This window comes from Callionymus lyra, chromosome 2 (assembly GCF_982586985.1).
Source record: "Callionymus lyra chromosome 2, fCalLyr1.hap1.1, whole genome shotgun sequence".
Classification (NCBI taxonomy): domain Eukaryota; kingdom Metazoa; phylum Chordata; class Actinopteri; order Syngnathiformes; family Callionymidae; genus Callionymus; species Callionymus lyra.
The window spans coordinates 30475488-30496736 of NC_141819.1; the positions used below are offsets into that span (position 1 = coordinate 30475488).

General features: G+C 45.9%; 3 protein-coding genes across 3 annotated transcripts in view; all 3 read left to right on the top strand.

Annotated features, from left to right (window-relative positions):
* The window catches only part of LOC148086488 (uncharacterized), a 74615-nt gene extending 70896 nt beyond the window's left edge, over positions 1-3719 (top strand). The window contains exon 2 of the mRNA XM_087784632.1: positions 3205-3719. Coding sequence (XP_087640758.1) covers positions 3205-3309 — 105 coding nt within the window. The 3' untranslated portion in view covers positions 3310-3719. The remainder of the gene's footprint in view (positions 1-3204) is intronic.
* Positions 3720-8216: 4497 nt separating this feature from the next.
* Positions 8217-12188, top strand: prpf38a (pre-mRNA processing factor 38A). Its single transcript, XM_087784630.1, has 9 exons — positions 8217-9252; positions 9651-9810; positions 10311-10432; positions 10571-10656; positions 10722-10832; positions 11275-11381; positions 11456-11574; positions 11680-11722; positions 12005-12188. Exons 1-9 carry the CDS (start codon positions 9123-9125, stop codon positions 12045-12047), a joined length of 921 nt encoding a protein of 306 aa, XP_087640756.1. The 5' UTR covers positions 8217-9122; the 3' UTR covers positions 12048-12188.
* A 328-nt stretch (positions 12189-12516) lies between these two features.
* Positions 12517-20957, top strand: trmt1l (tRNA methyltransferase 1-like). The gene is made up of 16 exons (XM_087784633.1): positions 12517-12571; positions 14253-14330; positions 14392-14454; positions 14514-14627; positions 14731-14795; positions 14855-15011; positions 15830-15950; positions 16005-16084; positions 16320-16566; positions 17209-17421; positions 17477-17667; positions 18463-18529; positions 18820-18980; positions 19051-19107; positions 20023-20149; positions 20669-20957. Exons 1-16 carry the CDS (start codon positions 12517-12519, stop codon positions 20835-20837), a joined length of 1965 nt encoding a protein of 654 aa, XP_087640759.1. The 3' UTR covers positions 20838-20957.
* The last annotated feature ends 292 nt before the right edge of the window (positions 20958-21249 follow it).

Consider the following 21249-nt stretch of genomic DNA (forward strand, 5'->3'; position numbering starts at 1 on the left):
TCCGTGGAGGAGTTCACCACAGCCCTGGAACGCATTTTTCAACGCGGCCCTCTGGGTCGAGAATCAGTTCGATCTCTCCTCCACCTGCGCCAAGGGGCACAGCACGTGTCGGACTTCGCCATCCAGTTCCGCATCATGGCAGCGCAGTTCAACTGGCCAGACTCCACGCTCGCTGAGGTCTTCATCGAGGCCCTCGCTCCCCGGATCCGGGTTCACCTCATCCCGCTGTCGCTGCCAGGGACCCAGGACGAGATGATCGAGCTGGTCACCCGCATCGAGATTCGTCAACGCACCGAGGAGTCCCGACGTCGGGCACCCCTTCTGCCATCCAGCGGTTCCACTCTAGCCATGCACCGCACCGCCGTCTGTCACGTGCAGTCTGAGGACATCGAGGGACACCGTGCCAGGAGCTGTCCAGTAAAGGAGAGGAGGGTCAGGACGGGTCCGGCACCACCATCTCCGACGGGCGCTTGTACTCCCTCTCTCTCCCTGAGACTGAGGCCATGAACACTTATATTAAGGAGTCATTGGTGACAGGCATCATTCGTCCCTCTTCTTCCCCGGCTGGCGCAGGTTTTTTCTTTGTAGGCAAGAAGTACGGGTCCCTCAGACCATGTATTGATTACCGCTCGCTTAATAACATCACTATTAAGAACCGCTATCCCCTCCCGCTTATGTCATCTGCGTTCGAGACTCTTCAAGGAGCCACTGTGTTCACCAAATTAGACTTTCGCAACGCCTATCATCTCGTTCGCATTTGCCAGGGCGACGAATGGAAAACTGCTTTTAATACCCCATCCGGTCATAACAAGTATTTAGTCATGCCGTTCGGCTTAACCAATGCCCCTGCGGTTTTTCAAGCCTCGGTGAATGACTTACTACGGGAGTTCCTTGACCAGTTTGTATTCGTTTATTTAGACGATATCCTGATTTTTTTCGAAGGACGAACGGTCCCACCGCCAGCATGTACACTCAGTCCTTAGCCGTCTTCTCGCGCATCAACTGTTCGTCAACGCAGAGAAGTGCGAGTTTCATGTCCAGACTGTCTCATTCCTCGGTTATATCATTAGCCCTGGTAGAATCTCTATGGATACATAGAGGTACAGGCGGACTCCGACTGGCCGGCCCCCGATACACGCAAGGCTCTGCAACGTTTTCTCGGGTTTGCTAATTTTTACCTGCGTTTCATCCGTAATTTCAGTACTGTCTGCTTTCCCTTACACTTTCTCACTTCTGAGTCACAGCCCTTCCGGTTGTCCCCGGCCGCCGGCAGTTCACCTCCCGCTTTTGGACAGAGTTCTGCCGACTCATCGGGGCCCGGCCCAGCCTCACCTCAGGGTATCACCCCCAGGCCAATGGCCAAACAGAGAGGGTCAACCAGGACCTAGAGACCTCTTCGCTGCCTGGTCTCCGGCGCTCCCACCACCTGGGTCAAGGCTCTTCCGTGGGTCGAGTACGCACACAACTCGCTCACGTGCTCCGCCACGGGAATGAGTCCGTTCGCCTGGGTTTCCTTCCGCACCGTGACAAGTTGAACCACAAAAACCTACTCTGACAAATAAGACATTTGCCAGTGTTTTGCTGTGACTAATGTAGAGTTGCTTTACATGCAATTCATTGTTATTCTTCTTCTTAAACATACAGTACTTTTCCAGAACTTTATTGGCAACTTTCTTCCCTGGTGTTTTTTGTAAATTACCAAGGAAAATTATGAAAGTGGGGGCTGATGCACGTCGCTACAGTTATCTTTACTTAGCTGCTAGCATTGCTAACATTAGCGAAGCGGTGAAAAACAGTAAGTAAATGCTAAACAAACAAATTAACATGGTGATTAACTACCAAATACAGCAAAGTATTAATAATTCTATGTGAATGTCTGATGTCCTTCCTCATGGGTAGTCTGGACGTTGTGGTATTGTGTAGTGTTGTGTCGTGTCGTTCGCGAACAAATCTTTTGAGTGAACGTACTGAACCGAATCACTTCATGAAGTGATTCGTTCCTTTCTCAGTTCAGTTGAACTCACTCTGCCGCGATCGTGCCGGTGGGAGGATTCTATGATGATGATTATCATGATATGATGATGATGATTCTATGATTCTATGACTCGCTGAATCCTCGGCGTCAGCGAACGGCTCAGCTACTCGTGGGTGCGGGGAGAGGGACTGAGGAGGGAGAGAGGGACTCCGCTACAGAACATTTAGTTTTAAAGGATTTCTTATTTTAATAAATGTTTTTACTTAAACGAGGCCTTTTTAATTTATTGTTGATTGCATTCAAGTTTATATTACATTTTATTATTATTATTATTTTTGTTTTATTTTCACTGAACAAGGATTCTCATTCGGTGATTCTATTCCGGTGATTCTCATCCGGGGATTCTCAAAGATTCGGTCAGTGACTGAACGAGGTGTTGTAACGCTGCTGGCTGGCTCGCCACTTGTAACGCTTAAGGGCTAGGATCTTTTGTGTAGGTTCGATACAGGAGCCCAGGGGATTGAACAAGAGACAGTCGACATACATATATATAATATATATTTTAAATTAACAGAGGTAAATTTCAGACACAGGTAAATCAAAATACAATTTCCAATGTCATAAACAAAACCAAAATGTTCAAGTCTTTTCTCTTTTTGTCTAAGAGTCCAGTTCATAAATGTCCATAATCCAATTGAGGGAGGAAAGAGAGTTCTGTCCCAGGTTCGGGGGAAGAGAAAAAAAAAGTACTCCTACCGTGATGTAGCGGGGGTTGGGCAGCTCGCCATCATTTCACCTCGGTGAAATGAAAAGTCATCAAAGGGAGAGGAAAAAAAAAAAAACCTGACCTGAAAACATAATTCAGGAAAGAAAACCCAAATTAATTACGCATTAAATACATTAAATAAATACAGCATAATTAAAACAACATTAATCAACAAAAAAAATTTCATTCAATATAAATCAAAGTAAAGTGCACTTTAAATCAAAGGCATGAAGCCAATCTCAATCTTCCAGGAATTTGTTACGCAACATTTTTCAATTTCTCAAACAGCTGTCTATTTAAAACAAAAATGGCCGCTTGGGCATTCGTCGCTTCAAGTTCAAAAACAACAACTTTAACTCACCGGTGAGTAGCGTGAACGGATAAGGTAACGAAAGCCGCTGCAGTACAGTGATCTCGATTTCTGATCAAGTTTTAAAGTCCGCGACAAGGAACTCTTCAAAAGTCCGCGTCAAGGAGTTTTTTAAAGTCCGCGGCAACAGCGTGTGGGGGCTGCTACCGGCAACCACAGGAAGCGGAAGTGACGTGGGGGAGGAACTTGGCCCGCTAAAGTAAGAGCCGGACCGGAAGTGGATCGTTTTTATCTATATGTGGGTTACAGTTTCATCCGGGGATTCTCAAAGATTCGGTCAGTGACTGAACGAGGTCTCATCCGGGGATTCTCAAAGATTCGGTCAGTGACTGAACGAGGTCTCATGAATGAATCATTTTAATGAACTGATTCTAGTGATTCAGTACACTCAAAAGAACTGCCGTGCCCATCACTAGTATTGTGTGAGGACGGGGTGCAGGTATTGTTAGCCGTGAGCTAACTCTTCATGGGGGATTGTTGGGTTTATTTGTTTGTTGTTGTCCTTACAAGTGAGTAGTCTTTCCAGAGTTTGGTCCGGGGTTTGTTTATTTTTTGTTGAAGAAACAATAGAGGAATTTCTGTTTCAATTACAGTGAAGTTGAACTGTTGGTTTCACTTTACTGGAACTCATTTTATAGTTACACAACCAAAAGAACATACACACACATAAATGAACACACACACCTACAAAATCACAAACCCACACACTCCTCTGCATAAACACTTACATACAGAAACACACACTTGCAAACAAGCAGTCAAGGACAAACACACATGAGAAACAAACAACACCGGACACTGGGTTCTACTTCATATTGGTGCTCTGCCCTCTAACGGCTTCGCTATTGGTTTACCCCGAGGCACCGCCTCGTTTCTGAGAAGCTTAATGAACTCGCCACCCAGCAGGGGGCAGTCCACTTCCTCTAAAGGCGGGAAACACCCGCCGCACTTCCTCCTTTACAACTCAGCGAGAAAGCTCCTGACAGTGGAATGTAATGATGGCGAATGAATATTGAAGTGAACAATGTGTGCAAGAAGACTCCCTGAAGAGGGGAGACACACGTCTGCTTCGTTTGCCTAGGCCCAAATCACACGTGATGATTGTATGGCCTGCCGAGCGCTTCCCACGGCTTTTGACAGTGACGGGAAGCGTTCGAGGCTTGTCGACCCACGCCGCCTCAGCGATCATGATTATGATCAACACAGGTTAATGCCCTGTTGTTTAAGAAAAACAAACAACATGGCAGTCCTGTGCGGTGCACTGGACAAGCTCACGTTCCAACGTGGTGAGAAGAAAAAGGCTGTTGGACCCTGATGAGTCGAGCTGAGTCGTACCTCTATCGTGAACAGACCGCGACGAGGAGGACGACTGGCTCGCTACATGAGGTATGCGAGAGCATCAGGTAAGTATCTCTTGCAGGCCACATAGCCCTCCTGTAGCGCACTCAGCGTTCACCTGAGAGAGATGTTAGTAGTGCCTATGTGTTTCCGCCTGTGAGTGTGACATATTCACAGGCATCGTTAGAAACTTTCGCCGCTAATGCTAAGCTAACATGCTCCGCCGTTCATAGACGGCAAGAGTTTCCTCTCAGAACACAGTTCGGAGGAGGTTTTAAACCCCTTCGTTCGGGTCATGCCGAGACTGTAATAACGGAGTCTGTCCACACGAATGAAGGGCAGACTCGACCATGTGTGTTTGTTTCCAGATAAGCAAATGTCCACGAGACCGGCTTGATCAGCGGTGTTTACTTCACTTCCGTGTTCCATGCGCTGACGGGGTTTGACCGCTGATGAGCGTTGTCAAAAAATCCCGGCGTCATGGATGGCGTCACGTTTGGTGGCAGAGAAACGCCATGGAACAGACGCACTATGGAGAGGAATGGCCCGGCAGGAGGCGGCTCAGCAGGAGTCGCAGCCTCGCCATCACCTGCATGGGCGTGGTGACGAGGCGCGACGGGAATACGACGCTCGGAGACGGAGATCCCGTTTGTTGGCCTCATCAGCTGGTGCTTGGGGGAATTGTCACCAGAGCCAGCCACCCCTGCAGCACCAACAACATCGGCAACAGCGGCGGCGGGCGACGTGTGAGCGTCACCAAGATCCGCAGCGCGAGCCAGAGAGCCAGAAGCCGCAGTGGAGTCGTCGGCCGAGGGCTCCTCCCCCCTATTCATTCAAGGGCATGTGTAGGGAATAAAACAAGAGAACATATGACATTTCTGTGGTTCGTTCTGAGAGAGCTGTTAGTAGTGCGCATGTGTTTCCACCTGTGTGACGTATTCACAGGCGCCATTAGAAATTTTCGCCGCTAATGCTAAGCTAACATGCTCCGCCGTTCATAGACGGCAAGAGTTTCCTCTCAGAACGCAGTTCGGAGGAGGTGTTAAACCCCTTCGTCCGGGTCATGCCAAGACTGTAATAACGGAGTCTGTCCACATGAATGAGGGGCAGACTCCAGCCACATGTGTTTTATTTACAGGCGAGCAGAGGTCCGCGAGACCGGCGTCAGCGGTGTTTACCTCCGCGTCGACCAGCGCTCGTGCCCGACAGAGCTTGACAGCTGAGGTGAGTGGAACTAGTCCGGACATGTCTATGTTGACCGGAGGTTGTTCCTTCCCCCACAGCGCTGCAAACAAGCACTGGCACCGTGGAGGACGTCACGTATGGCGGCGGAAAAGAGAAAACGCCATGGAACTGATGCAACACAGCGCTTTTACGCACAAGTTTTCTCGCCGTTCTGAGACCAGGCGAGGGCAAGGAGCTTTCGCCCCTTCTGGTCGATCATCTGGAGAGGTGCGTGGCGGTCGGATCTCACAAGTGATGAGCAGGTCAGGACCGCCAGCGGAGCTTGAGAATGTACTGGACGCGGTGAGTGATGCGGTGCCGACACACGCGCGCGCGACCTGTTCTGAACTCACAGCAGCTCCGGTTAAATTATCCAGCACATTCCTCCACATCTCAGGTTTTGTCAGCTCCTGTGACACTAACAAGTGCTGGGGGAGCTGGGGAGACTTCCGGGGGGGAAAGGGTAAGTGCAAGACGCATCTGAGGTTTCTCACGCGCACTTGCGCGTTTCTCCCACAGAACCGGATTTATGTATGAGAGTGGGGGTTCTAGTGAATCCAGCTTGAGTACATGCTCTGTTGATTCAAGAGATAGAGAAGCGGCTTGTGTGATGCCCTTTTGTCTACGGCCCGCTCTGGGACGTTCGCGGGGGCGGGCCGGAGGACAACCCAAAGTTTGTCAGGGCTGTGGTTCTGACAGAATATTATTCGGCTTGGAGTCGCCTGGTTTTACTTCATTTCAGATGTCAGAGGGAGGTAATCAGGCGGGGCTATGCGCTCCAATTTGCCCATCAACCACCACGTTTTTCAGGGATTCTCTGGACACGCGTGGCGGAGCAGGGAAAAAAGTTTTCCTGTCTAAGAAACGAGGTCTCTACTCTGCTGCAGTAGAGCTGCTTCCTGCAGCAGAGATGATGACAGGGTTTTACTCCCGGTACTTCCTTGTGCCAAGAAGTCCGTGGGTTGGAGACCCATACTGGACCTGAGCTATTTGAACAAATTCATAGCTACCCGCCCGTTTCGCATGTTGACGGTCAAGAAACTGCTCACAGGTGTTAGTCCAGGAGATTGGATGACATCTATCGACCTGACCGAGGCGTACTTTCACATCGAAAGTACTGGCTTTTTGCCCTCGAGAATCTTGTGTCTCAATACACTCGGCTCCCGTTCGGCTACGCTCTGGCACCCAGGACCTTCACCAATCAGAATCAGAATCAGAATCCCTTTATTATCCCGCAAGGGGAAATTCTTTTTAACAAACAGCAAGAGCAATATACCAGAAGAAAAATAAAAACACCCAGAAATAAAATATTAAAAAGAAAAGAAAGAATCTAAATAGAAGTGTGTGGAGGCGGCACTGGAGCCATTAAGAGTGAGTGGGGTGAGGATCTTGACCTATCTGGACGACTGGTTGATCCTTGCCCGGTCAGAGGCAGAAAGTTACACTCACACACAGAAGGTGTTGAGCCATATTGCTCGGGCTGAGGTTAATACTGGTAGCGCCAGACTCCCTGGTGCGATGACGGTCAGGGACCCGTGGGCCATCCCTTGGGCCCCTGCTGCCCTGGGCCGGCCTCTCAAAGTGTGGTTCCTGCACGGGACAACTTTTGCTGGATAGCGGACGGACTTTGGCGACACTGAGAGTGTTCGCATCAGCCATAGCAACGAGGCATGTCGGGTTGAGGGTGCTTCGGCTCGCGCCCACCTTTTGGTGGCGCGTTTTTCTTACGGGGTGCCTGCAGGCTTTGACCTCCTGCAAGGCCTTCCAGCCCTCAGTGGGATCTCCAGTTTGTACTGGACTCTCTCACAGGCCCGACCTTCGAGCCTCTTGACCAAGTCCCACTGGATATCTTGTCTTCAAGGTATCGCTCCTTCTGACACTAACAACCACGAAGAGAGCAAGTGAGCTTTGTGCCCTTTCCACTAGCCCTGAGTGTCTTTCTTGGCGTCGAGGAGTCTTCGGTGTCATTGCTGCGGGTGGCTGTGTTTAGGCGCTCTGATGCCCTATTCATCTGCCGCAGTAGATGCCGACAGGGTGAGGCGATCTCCTCCCAGAGGTTTTCTCATTGGGTGAGATCGGCCATTATTCGGGCCTACCAAGCAGCGGGTGGATCTGCTCCTAGCGGACTGAGGGCACATTCCACCCGTGGTGTGAAAGCCTCAGTGGCTCTTCACTGGGAGTGGCAGCAGAGGACATCTGCTCAGCTGCTTCTTGGGCGTCCACTTCAACCTTTGCTAACGCCTATCGTGCCCCCCTCGATGCCCAAGGCTTCAGTAGACTTGGATCCTGGGCTGGCAGGGCCCTAGCGATGCTTCAGGAGCGGCGTCCAGCTGGGGGTACATTTATCCCGTCAGGCTTCGCCTTGGGTTTAAACCAATAGCGAAGCCGTTAGAGGGCAGAGCACCAATATGAAGTAGAACCCCTGAGTTATCTATCATAACCTCAGGTTCTACGAATTGGTGCGAAGCCCTCTAACCTCGTCGCCCAGCGGCCGCCCTTCTCGCTGAGTTTTCAGTTGGAGGTTTTCCCGTCTTTATAGGAAGTGGACTGCCCCCTGCTGGGTGGCGAGTTCATTAAGCTTCTCAGAGACGAGGCGGTGCCTCGGGGTAAACCAATAGCGAAGCCGTTAGAGGGCTTCGCACCAATTCGTAGAACCTGAGGTTATGATAGATAACTCATGGGATTCACAAACAGACATGCACACACAAATACACCACTGCGCATACACACTAGCAAAAACACATACAAAATCCACCAAAAACACAGAAAAACATATTTACACATACAAACACACACACAACAGCAGACAAAAAAGGGAGACAAAAACACACACACACACAAACACACACATGTAAGCAGACACACACACACACTCTACAGACCCACTATTTACAAACAGATGAATGAAAACAGAAGGAGGATTTTTTTTAAAACATATGCACAAACACACACACTTTCAGTTTCTCTTTCAATAACTGTGAATATGAGTCTTTTGTTTCATTTTACTGAAACTAATGTAGAAGATTTTACACACACACACACACACACAAGAGGTCGTGTTTAGTAACTTGTACTCGTACACTTAGAAAATATAGTCAAAGTTTGTTTTTGTTCTTTTACGACTAAAAATCTTCAATTACGCATGCGTACCTTCTGGATTACGTGTATGAATATGTAGTTACATCAATGCAATTTAACTGTACCAGTACACATCTCATGTTACATGTATCAGGGACTTATGCACCTGTTCTGACTTCATACAACTCTCACACCCAGAAGGTGAAAATGGTGTGATTTAACAAACAAATGTCCCTTAATTCGTGAACGCTATTATAAACAGCGACCTCTACATGGCAGATGGCAGTACTGCACATATGAGGGCTCTTTGCGAACCGGAAGTAGATTGAATCCTCGGGTCGCTGTTGTTCGCTCACAGCTTCTCCTGAACGATGGCGAACCGAACTGTAAAAGATGCCAACAGCATACACGGAACCAACCCACAGTACCTGGTTGAGAAAATCATCCGAACTCGTATATACGAGTCCAAATACTGGAAGGAGGAGTGTTTCGGGCTGTCCTGTGAGTAGCGACGATAGCATGTAGCCTAGCTACAGCTAATGCTAACCGCTTAAACACATGCTCTTTTATAAACTTGTTTTTGTGTATCTATAATTTGTATCAAATAATGTAGCTGACATTTTACAAATAAATAGAATATGCAGGTTAAAAATGTTTACACCAGTTTATTTATCGTGTCTACTGTAGTTGCTCGTATTGTGTTAAAGTTAAAGTCCGTGTTGACAAATTAATTTCAATAAAACTGTCGCGTTATTGCAATAGTTGTAGATAAGATTATCAAGGTTATAATCTCAGGAGCTCCACTAAGGCAATGGCTACAAAAAACGACATGTCTGATAAACACCAGAGCAAACGAAGACAGACAAGAAGAAAGTTCTGATCTCTCTCTTCCTTCACAGCTGAGCTGATCGTCGACAAGGCCATGGAGCTGCGCTTCGTTGGTGGAGTGTTCGGGGGAAACATCAAGCCCACGCCGTTCCTGTGTCTGACGCTGAAGATGCTGCAGATTCAGCCAGAAAAAGACATCATAGTGGAGTTCATCAAGAACGAAGATTTCAAGTAAGTCACTGGTCCTGAGCTGTGACTTTCTTTTGGAATCATCATTAGGAATGCACCGATCAGACTTGATAATGGTCCAGATACGTATACCTGGGCTTTCAGCCTTGACCAATACCAGTGTTAAAATATTAACTTTTCTTGCTTGAGTGTGAGACAACATTGTTCGTTTTTTGTGTTTCCCCTGTAACCTGCCACACACGAGGACAGCATGTGCATGTCTTTCTGCTTGTTATTTATTTTTACAGGCTGCATTTGGTGCACATTGATAATTTAAATGAAGACATTATTGTAAATGTTTTTAATTGCATGTTAAGCTGTACATTATCAGTCCTCAATCATCTGTACATCCATCACAATCTCTCATGAAAACGATGTCAGAGATGAAGATGGAAGCTCCATTGTTGTTTTAAAAAGTCACCATGCTCTAGTGTATTGTTGAGTTCATATTGTTGTTGATGGATGATTTCAGCCTCCTCTAACCCTTTTTGCTGTTCCTGCAGATACGTTCGTCTACTAGGAGCCATGTACATGAGGTTAACGGGCACAGCAGTGGATTGTTACAAGTATCTGGAGCCGCTCTACAACGACTACAGGAAGATTAAAACTCAGAACAGAAACGGAGGTAAGAGTTTCTTCAGTCGTGAAACTTCAAGGCAGACTAAGATTGTCTGCTGCCTGTCCATGACATGTATGTCATCTTTGACTCTTTGGTTTACTGGTTAAGATTTTGGTGACAAAAATCTGCTTTCTGTGTTTGCAGAGTTTGAGTTGATGCACGTGGACGAATACATTGACGAGCTCCTTAACTCGGAGAGAGTGTGTGACATCATCCTGCCTCGTCTTCAGGTACATCCACAATCATCCCTCGCCTCTTTCTCCAGGAGGTTTGAACTTTGTCACATGTGCTGCAGAAGAGACAAGTCCTGGAGGAGTCCGAGATGTTGGACCCGCGGATCAGTGCCCTGGAGGAAGACTTGGACGATGTGGAGAGCAGCGAGGAAGAAGATGAAGAAGAAGAGAAAGTGAGTCTGATTCTTAAGAAGGTGTGCAAGGAAATGGACTTGAAAAGTGATAGTTTGCACTACATTCAAACTTCACGCATTTTCTTCTAACCGTCATGTCCACCAAGGGTTGGAAGAATGGATTGCTATGAAAATAATCAGAACCCTTATTCGACATGACTGTAAATGGAAAATGAGTACAATTTAAATTTTGGGTGAACCCTCACTTTTTAATTAATTTTTTTAATCACAATGTTGTATCAATTTTATTTTTTATTTTATGGTTAACATTTAAATAATGTGTGTATGTATAAAATAATTGGATTTTTCAAGTTTAATTTAGAATTAAAAAGCAAATATTCAGTTTATGTTTGTGTTGCAATTAAAATTCCGGCCATAAAATGGCAGCAGAGATTATGTCCTCTGCACCTTAACATAACTGATGCTGGATTTCTGTTTGCAGCCGGAGAGACTTCAGACTCCTGAACCTCACAGACGAAGTTATCGTGACAGCGACAGACCTCGCCGCTCGCCCTCGCCACGCTACAGACGCAGCCGCTCCCCAAGAAGGTGCCGTTTCGCTGTTGCACCTCCTGACACCATTAACACTTGAGTTAAAACATACTCTCCTCTCTGTCCCACAGACGGAGTCGGTCCCCCAAGAGACGCAGTCCATCCCCGCGAAGGGAACGCCATCGCAGCAAAAGCCCCAGACGACACCGGAGCCGCTCCCGGGAACGTCGACACCGCTCCAAGTCTCCAGGTAGATGGACGGAACGCTGAGTCTTGATGGCTCCATTCTGAAGTCCATAGAATCTCCAACGTGTTTCTGTACCCACTGAAAACATTTTGTGTTGTTGTCCACCAGGTCACCACAGAAGCCACCGACATCGCAGCCAGTCTCAGGAGAGGTGCGTGCGTACTATTAACCAAAGGGTTAAATAAGTGATCAGTGCAGGGCATCATGGGATGTTTCCTAAATGATTTAATTTGGATTCATAAGATTCTTAATTGATTAATTTCATATTCATGAACTGTATTCGACACCAACACATTAAATTCCTGTGAAATAGTTTCTCATACAATAATATAATAGAATCTTAATGTTAAAATGTAATAATGGCTGACATTGATTATATTCAGGCTTTGGTATTACTTTTGAAAAACGCTTCTAACATTTGTTTCTGTTTCAGGAGTTCAAAGAAGAGCCACAAAAAGAGTCGAAGAAACAACTGATGATCTTATTTTATTTCATTTTTGTCTTTTTCTTAACCGAGACCCAGACATGTTCCACTTGGAGACGATCGGCTCTTGTGGGAACAGTTTGGAAGTGTATTTGTACATTGTCAGAATAAACTAAACTTTTAGAGAAATTTTCCTCCGTGTGCTGTGTTTACTTCCTCGCGTCTCCAGTGTTGCTGCAGGATCTGTCGGCAATGAAAACGACAATGTTTCACGGGGGAAACTTATGATGAGAAAAAGGCGAACACAGAAATGAGTGATGGAACCGTATGTGGTCAGAAGTAAAATTAAAATGGCCAAAGTTTAGCTCTTTAATTAAACATTCAGTTTTAAAATTTATTTATTTTTTAACTTGAAATTTCAAACTTTCTACGTCGTCAGTCATTCATGGCTGGGCTCCCTTTCTCTGCGCGCTCTACGTAAGCAGCGTAATGGTTCCGCTCTCTGCGTAGTCGCGTTAGTAATGGCGGACGACAAAGAGACAGTACAGCTTCACCAGGAGGACGCTGACGTTAAACGTGAGTAAACGGCTCATCTCCTGTCGTTTTCTCTAGTCGTCTGTTGAGTCGACCTTCGTTTAATAACCTCACGCCTGCTCGTGTTCGTCCCGTGTTGAGTTCTCGCAGTTTTCACGTTTGAAACTGCTCAACTCAGCCAAGGCCTCACCGCGGAGCTCCGCCGTGGGACCCAAATAGTCAACAACGACAGCCGCCAACAAGCGGGAAACGTGAATGCTAGCTGTGCTCGCTGGTTCAGAGCACCGATGACAACGTTTTGTATCCAAGAAAAGCAAATATTTCGCAAAAATCAAGCTTTTTAAGTGACGCACTGAACGACAGGGTCTGACCGTGGAGCTCCGCAGAGAGACCAAAGGGCGCCTAGAGTCCAGGAAACGACAACACGTCAAATGAAACTCTATTAACGTAGTTGAAAATCTAGCTGTAATTTAAGGATTCAAATCCGTCAAATGAAATACGGAATCGTCCCTTCAATTTAACGTATAACTGAAGCGTCCCTTATTGAGCTAGTTCTGTAATTGGAGGGTCAGTGAACGCACCACGGCCGTCTTGTCTCTACTCTCTACCTGGACATCATGGGTTGCCAGGTAGACACAGGCGCGAGGACGAGCTTCTGTGGAAGTTCTTCAAGCTTTCTCTCCACCACGGGAGCGCGCATGAGATGTTCTTATTCAAGACGGTTTCACTCAAAAAGCGAGTGTTTTCGTTTAATGAAGTGATCGCTTTTCATTTGTTGTTAAAAACCTTGTGTTAAGTGTGTACTTGAGTAAATTACTTTATAAAGTGTTTATTTTAAATCTAGGATAAATGCATATTTTGCATACTTAAAAAATAGAACACAGACATGTTTCTATTTTTTTTAATTGTTGTTTCTGACATAATCAGCAGAACTTTAAGAAATTTGTTTTTTTCATAGCAGTGTCCTTGAGTTTCCCTCCATCAGACAAACAAACTACCCTAGAGCAGTGGGTCGTAGGCGGCAGTTTCATTCATTTCCACTACGACATAAGTAAATCCTTTGAAGCTTCCTTGAAGAGAACCTAACACGACCATTGGTTCTAGAGATCCACCTTCATTCTGGACTGGCAAGAATCTGGCGTTTTTGGCAGTGATAATTGTCACATTGATACAGGGGCAACAATCTGTACAATACTGTACGCACACGGATATATTTGTAGTATTGTCACGCACTTGATGCTAGTGTTGCAGAATTTACAGACCACACGACTCTTGATGAAGTTGTAACTACTTTCATTTGTTTTGAAACCAAAATATGACCAAAAATAAGCTTTAAAAGCTGCTGGAGACGACTGTATCCCCACGTCCTCAGTCATCCCCGGGATTTTGCAGGATTTTATTATTTCTTAAGTTGCGTACGCGTAGGATGTAATGAGCCTTCAAGATGCCAGAAGTATAATTGTAAGGAAAGGGAAAACACTGTAACATTTGCATGTTACTTGTAAATTAAATAAAAAATATTATTTTATACACCATTTATTGTATATAAATCATAAACAAACTATGATAAAACAATATTATTTGAAAGTCACCACCCCCCCCCTAAAAAAAATCAAAATGTTTTGATTTTTTTTCCGAAACAGATATTGCCATTTATATCTATATATTGTATTGTTTTACCGCACACATCTACTTCCTAGTTCAATGACTGTCTGACCTGCAGGTCAGGACAAGCAGCCTCTCGAGGAACACCAGCCGACACAGGATGCAGCGGGCGACAAACCCTCTACCTCGACTGCTGGTAAGTTAGTGATGTCATCATCAGGCGTCGTTGTGAGTTAAGAGCTCCTCCTCTCACCCAGACCGACACGTTTCCATCCAGACCAGACTGGAGGGCCTGGAGCTGCTGGTGGACTTGGACGGAGGTGAGTCACGCCGGAGGAGGAACCGACGGAGGAGACTGACGTGTGTTTGTGATCTCCAGCCGGGCGCAAGTCTTGTCCGCTGTGTCCGGAGGAGAAGTTCAAAGCCTGCTACAGCCACAAGCTCCGGAGACACCTGCAGAACCTGCACTGGAAGGTCTACGTGGAGTTTGAAGGTGAAAGTCTTGATGTTATCTTATCACAACATGAGGTCTACGACTCTGTGGATGTGACTCGTCCATCTCCTGCTGTACGACTCGTTCATGTGTTGCTCCACAGGTCAGAAGATGTGCATCTGTCACCTGCCCTGCAGGAGTCTGAAGTCTGCTCCAGGCTCCGATCAGGTGAGTCACGAATCATCAGGCGAATCCATGATGTTCAGAGTGCCCCTCGACCTCTGCAGGTCTCGGGGCGACATGGCGCCCACTACCACTGCGTGGTGTGTTCGGTCACCATCGCACGCAAGACCGACATGATCAGCCACCTGAAGCGCCACGTCAACAAGGGCGAGACGGAGGCCAGCTACTCCGGGAGCTCCGACACCCTGCTGGACGAGCCTGGTACTCCGCTGACGACTCCAGTGACTCGACACGACTGATGACTTTAAAATGACTCTTGATATTACAACAATTTAAACTCAATGAATGAACCGAAACAACAAATGGCTCAATGACTTAACACTACTAACCACTCAATTGACTCGAGAAGACTAATGACTCGACTAAACTAATGACTGGACAACAATTGACTGAACACAACTAAACACTCAACTGATGACTCAACAAATAATGAATCGACAAAACTAACCACCCAATAACAAATGACTGAACATGACTAAACACTTAATTGAGGACTCAACAATGAACACAAGTAAACACCCAATTGAAGACTCAATGGGACTATTGACTCGACAACTTATGACTCAACTAAACTAATGACTGGACAAGACTGAACACAACTAAACACTGTATCGATGACTTGAACAGTGAATAAACCACGATGACTCGACAACTAATGACTCGACTAAACTAATTAATCAACAACAAATGAATTAACACAACTAAACACTCAATCGATGACTTGAACAGTGAATAAACCACGATGACTCGACAACTAATTCCTCGACAACAACTGACTGAGCATAACTAAAGATTCAATTGATGACTCAACAACTAATGACTCTACAACATATGACTGAACACTCAATTAACAACTGGACAAGACTTGTGAATGACTTCACCTAAGCAAACGATAAGACACAACTAATGACTCGACAACTAATGACTCGACAACTAAATGACACGACACAACTGAACACTCAATTATTGACTTGTTCAATGACTTGTGGGTCGACTAATGACTCGCGTCATCTCTGCAGCTCCAGTGGGTCAGACCTTCGAGATCATGAAGGAGTTGGGAACCAACGTGCAGCTGCTGCCGAACCACAGCACACCTCTGAAGAGCGACGCCTTCTTCAACCGCAAGATGAAGAACAACAGGTCAGCCTCGGGTCACCTGGACCCGTCATAGAACTCACTCCAGTGTCCCTCCAGACAACTAGTCTTTTGCTCGCTGGCTGTCCTGGCTGAAGAGCGCCACCCGCTGGAGTGTCTGGACGCATTTGGAGCCACGGGTGAGAGACTCCAGAAACAAAATGACTCGTCTGCAGAGGTTAAACCTGGTTTATCTTTGGAGCGACTCCTACCCACTCCACTTGAGTCAAAATATGTAGTTATACATCTCAAGATGACTCACCCGGTCGCCTGTGACTTGTAACCTGTAGTCTCTTCTCTGTGTTTTTACTTGGCGAGTCACTCAAGAATCTCATGTTCGTTCCTGACACGAGTCCTGACCCGTTCTTCTCACAGGGATCGCGGGCCTCCAGTGGGCCAAACACCTCCGCAGCGCCATCCGAGTCACCATCACCGACATCAGCGACATGTGTGTGAAGATGATCAAAGAGAACTGCAAGCTCAACCATGTCCGAGTGGAGGGAGCGACTCGGGCCGACGGGGACGAGGACGAGGAGGAGGAGGAGGAGGAGCCGGTGGCCACGGTGGAGGTCGCCAAGATGGACGCCAACGTCATCATGCACCTGCGGCCCTTTGATTACATGTGAGTTGACCAGCTCGTGAGACGAATCAAAACAACTAATGACTCGTGAAATACTTATTCAACATTAAATAATGACTCTTAAACCAATTATTCGTACGGACTCATGAACTAGGGACTCGTAAACTAATAACTCACTAACTAATGATTTGTTAGCTAATGACTCATAAACTAATAAGTCATTAACAAATTATTTGTTAACCATGACTTGTAAACAAATGACCCCCTAAACGACGAAATGAGGAAATCATGAACTAATGACTTGTAAACCGATTACACGTGAATTAATGACTCTTTAACTAATGATTCGTTAACCAATGATTCATATACGGATGACAAATGATTCGTGAACTACTGACTCATAAACGAATAGCTCTTAAACCAATGACTTGTGATTGAATCATTGGGTCAGGCCCAATGATTCTTAAAACAAATGACTCTTAAAGCGAATGACTTGTGAACGATGGACTTTTAAACCAATGACTCGTAAACTAGGGACTTGTAAACAAGTGATTTGTGAACAAATTAATTTTCATAACAATGATTCACAAACCAATTCCTTGTAAACGAATGACTCATAAACGAATGCCTCGTAAGCTAGTGACTTGTCTTCACGCAGTTAAAGGTCTAACTTGGCTTTTCCAGTCACTTGGATCCGTTCGGCACGGCGGTCAACTACCTGGACGCTGCCTTCAGGAACGTCCGTAACCTGGGCATCATCTCAGTGACGTCCACGGACACCGGCTCTCTGTACGCCAAGTCTCCCAACGTGACGCTGCGACACTACGGCTGCAACATCGTCCGCACGGAGTACTACAGGGAGCTGGCCGCCCGCATGGTGGTGGCCACCGTGGCCAGGTACCTTCGCTTCAGCTTCTCACGAGGAGAACTTCTCTGACCCTCGTCCCTCCAGGGCGGCTAACCGCTGCAACAAGGGCGTGGAGGTGCTGCTGGCGGCGGCGCTGGAGCACTTCGTCCTGGTGGTGGTGAGAGTCCTGAGAGGACCCACGCAGGCCGACGACACCGCCAAGAAGCTGAGGAAGCTGGTGCACTGTCAGTGGTGTGAGGAGAGAGTCTTCCTCAAGCTGAGCAACATGGTGGACGGTGAGCTACACTTGTGACCGACTCACACCAGAACCAGACGATTGTGTTAGCTCAGGGTTGGGATGCTTTGTTTTTGTTGACTTATTTGGTGTTTTGTTTTTCTTTACTTATTCGGTGTTGTGTTGTTTTGGTTGACTCATTCAGTGTTGTGTTGTTTTTGTTGACTTATTCTGTGTTGTGTTGGTTTTTTTTACTCATTCAGTGTTGTGTTAGGTTGTTTTTGTTGACTTATTCTGTGTTGTGTTGTTTTTTTTTACTCATTCAGTGTTGTGTTAGGTTGTTTTTCTTGACTTATTCTGTGTTGTGTTGTTTTTTTTTACTCATTCAGTGTTGTGTTAGGTTGTTTTTCTTGACTTATTCTGTGTTGTGTTGGTTTGTCACTCGGTGTCATTGGTTGTGAGTCAACCATTTTTGTTTTGTAGTGGTGTAGAGCTCTTTGTGGTAAGTCATTGATTTTTGCGTTAAGTCATTGACTTTTGTGTCGAGTCATCCATTTTTATGTTGAGTAATCTATGTTTGTGTTGAGTCATTAGTCGGGTAACGTTGAACTTACTTTATTTGTTGTTTTGTTGCATTACTTTTGTGTGGAGTCATCTTATTATTTTAGTCATAAATGGTCGCGATTGTGAATTGTTATAATTGTTTTGATTTTGTTGAGTTTTATTTGTGCATGTGTCATTAGTTGCTGAGGTATTTGTTGTTGTACGGAATCACATTTTCAAATGCCTGCTGTTGGTCATCAATTGTTTTGTGTTGATTCACTGTGTGATTGTGTGGTTGTGTTGTGGCCTGCAGACACGCTGCCCTGCACCTGTCATGGGAGTCTGCCCGGGAAGACTGCGGTGCAGCTGGGACCTCTGTGGTAAACAACACACAAACATGACACACACTTTCACACTTGTGTAACCAAAGTCGACAAAAAAGTGATGACAGAAAGAAAAAGTAATATTTGTAACTGTTGAAACTGAACAACTGTGTGTGTGTGTGTGTGTGTGTGTGTGTGTGTGTGTGTGTGTGTGTGTGTGTGTGTGTGTGTGTGTGTGTGTGTGTGTGTGTGTGTGTGTGTGTGTGTGTGTGTGTGTGTGTGTGTGTGTGTGTGTGTGTGTGTGTGTGTGTGTGTGTGTGTGTGTGTGTGTGTGTGTGTGTGTGTAGGTCTGGCTCTTTGTTCAACACTGGTTTCCTGCGGAGGATGTTGTCTGCAGCATTGCAACACAACATGATTGACATCCAGTCGCTCCTCAAGACCCTCATCTACGAGTCCGAGTGCACGACGCTCAAGTCTCTGGTGGGCGGAGCCGCGTTCATCAACCAGGGTAAAAACGCACACTCTGGTGTTTCTGTGTGTGTGCAGTTGTGTAAAGGCTATCACACTCCTGTCCACAGTGGAGTGTGGCGTCGTCATCAAGACCCTGCAGAGCGATGAAGAGCCGGATCAAGCAGGTGAGTCATACAATGACTCAACACAACTAACGACTCGACACAACCAACAGCTCGACACAAACAACCACTCGCAACAAACAATGACTCGACACAACATGTCGACCTTCATGTATTCACAAGGAGGAGTTGTCTCGCCTGCAGTTCAAAGCTCTGCAGCGAGAATTCTGACCTGCCCTAGTAGAAGAACTCACATTTCTCTGATCCTTAAATCTCTTCACTGGCTGCCAGTTTCTTTCAGGATCATTTTTAAATTCTGGTTCTTACTTTCAGATCTATTCATGGTCAGACTCCTCCTTACATCAGTGATCTGATCCAGCCTTACACCCCAGCTCGGGCTCTGAGGTCTGTGGATCAGAATCTACTGATGGTTCCTGAACTCGGTTCAGGACCAGAGGAGAGAAATCCTACCAGGCTGTTGCTCCTAAGCTTTGGAACGATCTTCCTCTCCCTCTGTGTTTGATGATCTACTGACTCCTTCGAAAAAACATCTTAAGACATTATTATTCGTGCAGACTTTTCCCTGATTTTCTGAGACTCCTGTGTTTGTCTCTGTGTTATCTTTACCTTTTAAGTATATATTTTATTGAGTATTGTTTAAGCGCTTTGTGACCTGGTTCTGGAAAAGCGCTCTACAAATATAAATTACTTACTTATTTACAACCAGCGACTTTTGTGTGATTTAACTGTAAACATGAAAAATGTCCACCTTAACTATATAATCTCAGCTATATATTTTTATAACATTTGATGTGATCTTTACTTATCAACCAGCTGTCATTGTACATAGTGATACACCAGTGATACACTAATGACTAAATACTACCCGTGACTTAATCTTGTGAGCAGTGGGAGGAGCCTCAGTGTCTCACGTAGGACTTGTAAACAGCAGTTAGAAACACGTGGCTGACGTTGCAGGCAAGAGAAAGACTGCAGAGGAATCAGGAAACGTGGTGAAGAAGCTGAAGCCGGACGTGTCGCAGGAACATCCTCCCTTCTACTACAGCATCCACCGCCACAGCATCCGAGGCATGAACATGCCCAAGTGAGTCCCACAAGTCAATGAGGGGGATACGTTTTTTCTAAGTCCACTACACAACACCACTTTAAAAAAACACAATAGAGGAGGAAACTCTTAATTCTAAATACAAGAAAAAAGAGCTGTGTCATCGGTGCCATTAGATTATTTAATTGCACAATTTAAACTGTTGCCACTATTTTTATATTGAATTTTAACGATTAACAATTAAAAAATATTGAATTTATAAAATGTATTTTTTAATTATTGGAATTAAAATATGTGTAAAAGGGGGCGAGGGGTGGAGTCTATCGGGCAAAATGTTTAAAGAAAGTTTCAACCATTCAATATTCTGCTAGCGCTGATATACTTCCATCAAAATGATAAAAATATATCAATATATTTTCAACCACCAGGGTGAGCTGTTTGTTTCTTTTTAGTTGCTGAGTTGAGGAAACCAAAAAAAAAAAAAAGACTGGACAGGTTTAAGTCACGTGACCTACCTGACGTCAGCTTCACTGACGACTGTTCTTTTTGTGTGTCCAGGTTGAACAAGTTCCTGCAGTATCTGACCGAGGCCGGCTTCAGGGTCAGCCGGACCCACTTCGACCCGACCGGGGTCCGAACCGACGCCACGCTGGAGCAGTTCAAGTCCACTCTGGCCAAGTACAGCGTCCCCACCTGCACGAGCCACGGAGGCGGCGAGCTCACCTGAGGAGGAAGGAAAAAAACAAACACTTCCACGAATCTAAAGAACAATGTTTGATTTTGTTTTCTCTGCACACACTGGACCCATGACGACCACGTGGTGTTGTAAATAAAGATGATTATTAAAGTCGACTGCAGAAGAAAAAAAAATGTACTCCGATTTCCTCCCACTGTCCAAAAATGTATAGAGTTGAATTTATAAAATGGAATTGGAAAGTTTTTTTTTGTGATGACGTCACACTATTTCACCAGGTTCGACGATAAAAGCTGCCGACTAGATTCATCGCAGTTGTCATGGTAACCAAGTTACCGAACACACGTCCTCTCTGTTCATCCTAACTTTTGACCGAACCCGCGTTTTGGGGGTATGACGTCAGCGCCCGTGTACGCTTCTGTGGGCGTCGGTGAGTGACGGAGGA

Excerpts from the sequence above, each read along its gene's own strand:
- prpf38a (XM_087784630.1), top strand. The coding sequence starts at position 9,123 with ATGGCGAACCGAACTGTAAAAGATGCCAACAGCATACACGGAACCAAC. Across the intron at positions 9,811-10,310 it reads ATCAAGAACGAAGATTTCAA|ATACGTTCGTCTACTAGGAG; the intron begins GTAAGTCACTGG and ends CTGTTCCTGCAG. Across the intron at positions 11,382-11,455 it reads CGCAGCCGCTCCCCAAGAAG|ACGGAGTCGGTCCCCCAAGA; the intron begins GTGCCGTTTCGC and ends TCTGTCCCACAG.
- trmt1l (XM_087784633.1), top strand. The coding sequence starts at position 12,517 with ATGGCGGACGACAAAGAGACAGTACAGCTTCACCAGGAGGACGCTGAC. Across the intron at positions 14,331-14,391 it reads ACCCTCTACCTCGACTGCTG|ACCGACACGTTTCCATCCAG; the intron begins GTAAGTTAGTGA and ends CCTCTCACCCAG. Across the intron at positions 14,796-14,854 it reads CTGCTCCAGGCTCCGATCAG|GTCTCGGGGCGACATGGCGC; the intron begins GTGAGTCACGAA and ends CGACCTCTGCAG.